We start from the raw sequence: 8,682 nt of genomic DNA, 5'->3' as shown, positions 1-8,682 counted from the left end.
CTCTTACTGGTGAAATTAGTTGCCTCCTTCTTAACAAATAGATCGCAAGTTGTCAAATAGCAAAACCATAATTCAATTCCTCTCCCTGTTCACAACGACATACCCCAAGGTACTCTCCTAGGTCCCTTCCTTTTTTCAATAATGATCAACAGCCTCGCAAAGGAATTTCCTGACCGATGGAAATTTGTTGATGACCTAACGGTTGTTGAAACTTGCTTCAGAAATTTAATAAGTGACCCCATGAGTATCCTCAATGAAATTGGAGACGAGGCCTTAGACTTAGACAGGACAGTAAACGCCTCTAAGTCCGTGATTATGCCGATTTGTTTTCTCAAATCCTCACCCTTTTTTCTTAATCCTATCCCTCCTGAAATTTCTGTGTCCTCATTTAAACTACTTGACGTCACAATTTCTTCAAATTTAAAGTGGAATATCCACTTTAAAGACATCATCCGTAGAGCTAATGTGTCTATCGCCCTCTTTAAGCTCCTAAACAAATTAGGCGTCCCCCCTTCCCACTCCTTACGAATTTACACGTCTTTTGTCCGCCCGCATCTAGAATATGCTTGTCCAGTTTGGCACCCTAGTATCTCTTGCGAAGAATCGGAAAAAATCAAATCAATTCAAAAAAGGGCCTTGCGAATAATTTTCGAAGAAGGCAAGGTGCCATACTCTCTGCTCCTAAAAAAAGCTATTCTGAAAACCCTGGAGCAAAGGAGGGTTTCGTTGTGCCTCCGTTTTGCAAAAAAATGCCATAACAAACCCTCGAACGGCAAGTATTTTCCCCAAACGTCACTCCCCATCCAGATTACGGCCACCTCGAGCTGTTTCTGAGCCAATCCCTGTTTTGTCCCCCATTCGCTGCGTTACTTCCAGATACGAAAGAACTTTTATCCCCTTCATTACAGAAAAAATAAATAAACTGTCTCAATAGCTTCTTCCCCCCCCTTCACTATTTTTTGTTTATTAGCTGATGGTACTGCCCAGGTTCTTGCACTCATTTGCTTGCCCCCCCTTTTTTTGACCAGTTTTTATTTTTTTTAACTCTTTTATTGATTTACTGTAGTTGAATTATTGACATTTTCTTAGTATCCTTTTTAATTTAAATGCATTTATGTCTCGCTCTAAGTTTAGTTTGACCAGTTTTTAATGCATTTATGTCTTGCTCTAAGTTTTAGTTTGACTAGTTTTTATCTTTTTTAATTTTTTAATTGACTTTTTACAGTTTTAATTATTGACTTTTAAATGATTGTTCATTATGGTTTTCATTTATTTTGTTGTTGTTCTTTGCATTTTTAGTGTAACCATTTATATTGTCGACTCCAAAGTCCGAATTCGGCCCTTTGGGGCTTGTGATAGCGATTTTTTTAAAATAAATATCTTATCTTACCAATTAAAAATTTTACCATTCTTTGGTTTGCTTAAATTTTATATAAATTTGTTTATGTATAGATTTTTTTCTAATTTATTACCTGCATGTTTTTTCGGAACTTTATAATGAAAGGGAACATAGTTATGAAACTAGAAATTTTGAATTAGTTGGAACGCCGGTTCTAGTTACTACCATATCTAAATTTTCTATTAGGTATATTGGTCCTGAAGTATGGAACAGGCTTCCGGCGGAAGTAAAGGGTAAGAAGGTTCTTGAGTAATTTCGTGCTTCTTTGCGATGTATTTGTTTAAACTAGTATTGTAGACACGGATTAGGTGATTGATCTGGGAGTGAGTATATGCTTGTGAATGTCAAAAGATAATTTTTTTTGTGTGTTGATTGAGGTGATTGTCGGTAAATGAAAGGAAGCATGAAGAATCATAGAATATGAGTGTGGGATTCCCTTAAGTTCCCTGTAAAAAAATTATTATCCTTAGAATGTTGATTAATTGTTTAGTAGGGGTTGGGGAGGGGAGGAGGAGTCAGAGAGTTTTATTTCCACAAGGAAGTGTATTAGTGCATAAGCAGTTGAAGTGTTCCTTTTTTTGGGTCATCCCAAACACGCTAATATGCGTCGGGACCTATTTTGGTATTGTTGGTTTTATATGCAGTTTTGTTTTGTTAGCATTATATGGAGATTTGTATGTTGTCTTTTTGTCACCCATTTGTTAATAAAAAAAAAAAAATGGAAGAAATTGAAGATAAATCAGCACAGAGTAAAAGCACCAAATCTACTGGTTATCAAAATTCACTCAGTTGAACATCTCTATTATGTGTATTTGGTTTCTGAGCGTCACTCCTTTATTTAACGTGAAATGCTACTACAAATTTTCACATGATCTGGCACCTTTTTTCCGTATCTACGGAAACAAGAGACAAATTGATTTGATAAACGCAGGTTATGATGATTATCATTAAAAGCGCGTCCACGTTTGGCGTTTTCTAGAAAACTTTGGAGACAAATAGCAGTCTATACTACTAATGCATACTGCCACATGTCTCCCAGCTTTCTGTTCTTCGATTTCCGTCCATTTTTCTGACCTTCAAGTTGTCCTCGCATAATTTAATTTGTGACAAAGGCTTGGTAAGAATCATGGCTTCTCTTTCAAACATAAAAATGGAGCTTTATCTGGGATAAATTTCCCAGAAATATGAATAGCCTATCTTAGCATCCTAGTTTTTGGCATGTCGGCTCATTTGTCGGCGTATTTTTTTGCCGTAACCGAAAAAGAGAAACTGAAACAGCAATAGCGGTCTTTACTTGCATTACAAGCTTTCCTTCCCGGTTTTCTAAAAATTCAGAAAAACGGGAATCAAAATAATGTGCCTATGCTTTGTCATATAGCAATTAGAAAACATTTACAACACTATTATAATAAAATATACAATTTTACATTTATAACCTATCTCATACTTCCAGATATAAGAATATGTTTAGATTTTTATGTCTCGAAGTATGTGGCAGATTATAATATAAAATTGTATTATTTGTTGTAATTGAGTTGTATACTTATCTTTACTTGGTATATGACAAAGCATAGCTGCATTATTTTGATTCCCGCTTTTCAACGCAGGCTTTTACTGCAGGTGAATAACCCCTTACCAATAGCAAGATATATGATACGTGATTACGTTCAATGAATATTGACTGAAGTGACAGTCAAGTAGGCTAGTGATTACAGAAGGCACAGAATTATCCAATGATACGATCGCATATGACCTATTGGTTGAACGCATCAAACCCCAAACACTGGTCCGAATTTAGACGCGACTTTATTTCAGGAACCTTCGAGCATTAAATGTAGGTGGCAACCCTGTCATTAGAGAACCTTAAGGAAGAAACAAAAATAAGCTTATTCTGGATGAAATAATTGAAGAAGTTAAATAGAACTTCTGTTAATAGAACTGCTGTTAAATAGAAGAAGAAGAAGAATTGAAGAACCTTATGAACTATTTCTACCTAGAAACAAAGAACTGGTTCATTTATTATGGTCGCTGCTCTTCTATCCAGGATCATTGTGTAAGTAGCCTAGACTATTTTCTTTTGCAGTCACGTAGCCTAGCCATAGGATAAGCTACCCTATTAGGTAAATTTGGAGGAGCTTGCATTACATCACTTAATAAGGTGAACTTACCACTTGATCTCCTTTTTTATAATCTTTCCAAATATAATAGTTGTTTTAAATTGAAATTTGGTAAAATTCTACTTTAGCTGCTTCTGGCTATCTTGTTAAGGAATTTGGTTTGGAAAATGAAACTTTCAGGGATATATCTACAGGCTAAAGTATAGGTAAAGTTCTACGAAATCATATTATTGAGTTAGGAATTAAGTGAATACACCATTTGATGCCTTTTTTTATGCTGATTACGAGTATAATAAGCCTTTCCATCAGAAATGAATTTCAGCCCCCCCCACCCTATATAGGCTATGGTCAATATATACGAAATCATTTTATTGTGTAAGGACTAAAGTGAACGCACTATTCAATGCCTTTTTTTTATCCTTAGAATAAATATAGTAAGTATTTATGCCGGAAATGATTTTCAGCCCCCCCCCCTATATAGGCTCTACCTCACCTAGCACTTAATTGACATATATAGCACTTTAGTCCTAACTCAATAATATGATTTTGTATATATTGACCTAGGCTATACCTAACCTAACCCTGAATTGGCCTATATAGGGGCGGGGGCTGAAACTCATTTCCAATAGAAATGCTTATTATATTTGTAATCAGCATAAAAAAAGGCATTGAATGGTGCATTCACTTTTGTCCTAACTCAATAATATGATTTCATAGAACTTTACCAAAGTATGTCTCAGGAAGGTATTTTGAAGTACCTACCACCACTCTTCTCCCTCTAGAGGGAAGGTGCCCAATGGATATTCTTAAAAAAATTACATTCTATAGAATGTAAAAATAATATCCAACTGCACTTAGTATCAAGATAAGATATCATGCTAGAAAGATAATAACATTTTTAAGACTCTTACACCTTTACCTACCTAGCTGAATATTTGACTGTCTATTCAATAGGCCTATACAGAATATCCACCTAGACTAGTTGGATAATAATGTAGCTTAGTATTTCTGATATATATCCGACTAGGCAGATAAGAAGATTCTCTAAGCAGTTTGGGGTATATATCCAACTAGCCAGATAAATTGTTTCTCTTAGGCAGAGAGAATATCTACCTAGTTGGATAATAATGTTTCTTAGTGTTTATGATGTATATCCAACTAGGCAGATAAGAAGATTCTCTAAGCAGTTTTGGGTTAATATCCAACTAGCCAGATAAATTGTTTCTCTTAGGCAGAGGGAATATCTGCCTAGTTGGATAATAATGTTGCTTAGTGTTTCTGATATATATCCAACTAGGCAGATAAGAAGATTCTCTAAGCAGTTTCGGGTTAATATCCAACTAGCCAGATAAGTTGTTTCTCTTAGGCAGAGAGAATATCTACCTAGTTGGATAATAAGTGTTGCTTAATGTTTCTGATATATATCCAACTAGGCAGATAAGACAATTCTCTAAGCAGTTTTGGGTTAATATCCAACTTGCCAGATAATAATGTTGCTTAGTGTTTCTGATATATATCCAACTAGGCAGATAAGAAGATTCTCTAAGCAGTTTTGGGTTAATATCCAACTAGCCAGATAAATTGTTTCTCTTAGGCAGAGAGAATATCTACATAGTTGGATAATAATTTAGCTTGGTGTTTCTGATATATATCCAACTAGGCAGATAAGAAGATTCTCTAAGCAGTTTTGGGTTAATATCCAACTAGCCAGATAAATTGTTTCTCTTGGGCAGAGAGAATATCTACCTAGTTGGATAACAATGTTGCTTAGTGTTTCTGATATTTATGCAACTAGGCAGATAAGAAGATTCTCTAAGCAGTTTTGAGTTAATATCTAACTAGCCAGATAATTCATTTCTCTTAGTCCCAGCATGAACATCTAACTAGGTGGATAATACCAAGTCTTAACACTCCTGATATATATCCAACTAGGAGGATAAATAATTTCCATTAGGCTATGCAGTTTTGAGATAATATCTAATTAGCCAGATAAATTGTTTCTCTTAGACACAGCAAGAATATCTAACTAAGTAGATAATGCTGAGTCTTAGATCTTCTGATATATATTTAACTAGGCAAGAAGTTACTAAGCTACCTAGTATGATTAATATCACAAGGGCTAAGACAAAGTGTTATCCACCAAGTTAGATGTTCATGCTATGTCTAAGAGAAAAATTGTCTGACTAGTTGGATATTATCACTAGTTTGCATAAAGAATTTACTTTTCTGTCTAGTTAGATATATATCAGAAGCATTAAGTTAAAGTATTATCAACCTAGTTAGAGATACTAAGTTGGCCTAATGCTTTATTAGATTTGGCTAGAAAGGTAAAAGTATTTTTCTTTTAAACTTTAATTATTTTCCAAGTTGGATAATTCCTTATTTGCTTAAAAGGATTTTTCAGATAGCTAACTAGTTTGATAATTTTGGCAATAACTAAGTATGGTTGGATATTATTTTTACATTCTATATTATAGAAATTTTTAGATATTATCCACTGGGTATACTCCCTCCCTCTAGATGGTCCTGACCTTTAAAAATCTGTGTGTTATAAAAGTGAAAACTTGTAAAAATAGATCTTCTGCTTAAAATGAAGTCCAAAAAAATTGTTTTCAGCCTCACAACTTTGCTCAATCCTGATTTATAGAGTTTTAAAGATATTCAAATACATTTCCTAAATTTTAAAAATTAACATTCATATGTCTTAAAATTCTACTCAAATAATAGGAATTACATCTTCAGAACAAAAGCCAGAGAAAAAGAAACTGATAATTGAAAATTAAGGTAAAATGTTGTTTTGTCAAAATTTCAATGGTACACAAGGACTAGGTATAGACCTGTCATGTAGGAAAATTTCAGGACCCTCTAGAGGGAGAATGAGAGGAGATAAGTACTTCAAAATACCTTCCCATGACATACCTTTGCCTGTAGACCCATCCCTGAAAGTTTCATTTTCCTAACCTCACCCCTTTCCAAGATAGGTAAAAGTAACTAAAGTAGAATTTTACCAAGTTTTCACCAATAAGTTGTTAGCATAGCCTAAATTAAAAATGTGGTCTCTGTTCTGACAAGCAGTTGAAAAGAAAAATTTGTAAATATATACCAAATCATATTATTGAGTTAGGATTAAAGTGAATACACCATTTGATGCCTTTTTTATGCTGATTACAAATATAATAATATATACTAAAACACTAAAAGGATGTATGCATCAAAATAGGATAATTGGTATTTCTAAAAAGAGGTCCTTGTTGGCAAGTCAATAAACTAATAATTTCAAGTGTTTGATCTTAAATAATTTTAATAATAATAACCATAATTGATGTATAGGTTAAATTTTTAGCTTTTCTCTGATATATACAATCCTTCTCTTAGCTTTTCTCTGCTAAAATTCATTTCTGACAAAAATGATTATTATATTTGGAAAGAGCATAAAAAAAGTCATCAAGTGGTATGTTTAATTTATTCATAAGTCAATAATATGAATAACAAAAAATTTACCCAAACTAAAATTATTCTGCATAGACTAGGCTAGGCTATAATAAAGCAAAAATTTTTGTATTTAACCTTTTTATGCATGGTATAAGCCTAAGATTCCAGCTATATGTAAGGAAACATGTTAAGAAAACAATTTTTACTTCATAATATGCAGAATAATCCTAGTTAGTGTATTTTGCAGGGGGAGAACCTTCATCTTCACTTCTTTCCTTGTTTTTCTAAAACAAATCATAATTTGTCCCAATAACATTTTTTCAATTTTGAAAAACTGGCTAAATGTGTTAAATGCTACACAATCTACAAAACTAATTTATATGCATCACTATTGAAACCTCAGGGGTGGTTTCAATAGCAATGCTATGCTAATTTCAATAACATTTATTAAACTGTGCATTTATTACAAATGGCCAGGATCAATGCCATTTATAAACACATTTTTTAGGATATCATATCTCTCAACACAAATTTGAGAACAGACAAAATGCTTATCAAAAGCATGGCTTTAAAAAAAATTATTACAAAACTGGAAAACAAAGGAAAGAAATGGAGATAAAGATTCTCCCCTTGCAAAAATATGTTTTTTTGGATCATTCTGCATATTATGAAGTAAGAATTCTTTTCTTAACATGTTTCCTTATGTATGGCTGGAATCCTAGACTTATAGCTTATGTTGTTGAAACTAAGAGAAAAGGTAATAAGCGTTGAGGGTCCATAAAAGGCTTAAAACTGAATTTCTGAGTAAATCAACTATTAGCCTATATTTGGAAAGAGCATAAAAAAGGCTTCAAGTGGTATGTTTACCTTATTGGTTGGTCATTAATGTAAACTCCTCCAAATTTATCCCCCCCCCTCAGGTTAAACCTACAGAAGCCTGAATAGGTCTTGACTAGAAAATTAGATAGAGCTTTACTGTTTTGGAAACAGCTTAAACAGTTGAATGAAACTTTCAGGAATGCTTCCAGTGCATAAGCTATCCCCTGAGGAGGTCTTTTGAAGCATTTACCTTTTTTCTTCCCCTTTCAAGGGGGCACTGGCCTGTGATAAACTTGGTAACAGAATGAGAGAGAGGCTCTTTTGAAGTAAACATCTTAATTAAATAAAAATAGGGTAGACTAAGATATCCAGTACAGTAGTTGGAAAGCAAATCACCTCTTCACCAGTTTATCTCTGTGATACCACCTAGAAAGTTGATTGTTTCACCATGTCAAATCTTTTTAACATGCATATGATTCACTTGAATAATCTAAACACTCACAATTCCAAATATACCAATAGACATCAATTTAGCCTAATCTTGGTCACATATTTAAAGGTTTAGCCTAATTTTACAATTAAAATGTTCTATAACTCCAATAATTTCTGATGTAAAGGGTTCAAAAGAATTTGTAAAGATATCAGTTTATTGGTTCTACTCTCCATAAGGAAAAACTACAAAACTCTGAGAACCACTCTAAAACACTTTAATATACTTGCTTATATCTTTTCCAGATGCAAACCATTAAACTCTACCTCACCCCCACCAAGGTGGACAAATAGATAGCCTCAATTATATAATCTTGATGAATTTTCAGTAGTGTGACTCCATTCTTCATCCTACTTGTTTACTGTTTTCTGATAAATTAATAAGAAGAAAAGAGCTGTGCTGTTGAAATTTTGTTGAGTATATAA

At 33.4% G+C, this 8,682-nt stretch overlaps 1 protein-coding gene across 2 annotated transcripts in view; it reads left to right on the top strand.

The window, feature by feature from the left end:
* The first annotated feature begins 3,282 nt into the window (after positions 1-3,282).
* The window catches only part of ReepA (Receptor expression enhancing protein A), a 129,001-nt gene continuing 123,601 nt past the window's right edge, over positions 3,283-8,682 (top strand). The window contains exons 1-2 of one of the 2 annotated variants that reach the window (XM_089088521.1): positions 3,288-3,311; positions 3,374-3,452. In XM_089088521.1, the coding sequence (XP_088944647.1) occupies positions 3,421-3,452 (32 nt within the window). In that variant the 5' untranslated portion in view covers positions 3,288-3,311; positions 3,374-3,420. Of the gene's footprint in view, positions 3,453-8,682 lie in introns of both variants that reach the window. The other variant, XM_089088522.1, reaches the window with a different exon arrangement.

Source organism: Artemia sp. Qi Xiang Cuo, chromosome 4 (genome assembly GCF_049724085.1).
Source record: "Artemia sp. Qi Xiang Cuo chromosome 4, ASM4972408v1, whole genome shotgun sequence".
Lineage (NCBI taxonomy): Eukaryota > Metazoa > Arthropoda > Branchiopoda > Anostraca > Artemiidae > Artemia > Artemia sp. Qi Xiang Cuo.
This window is presented reverse-complemented; position numbering and strand designations above follow the sequence as displayed.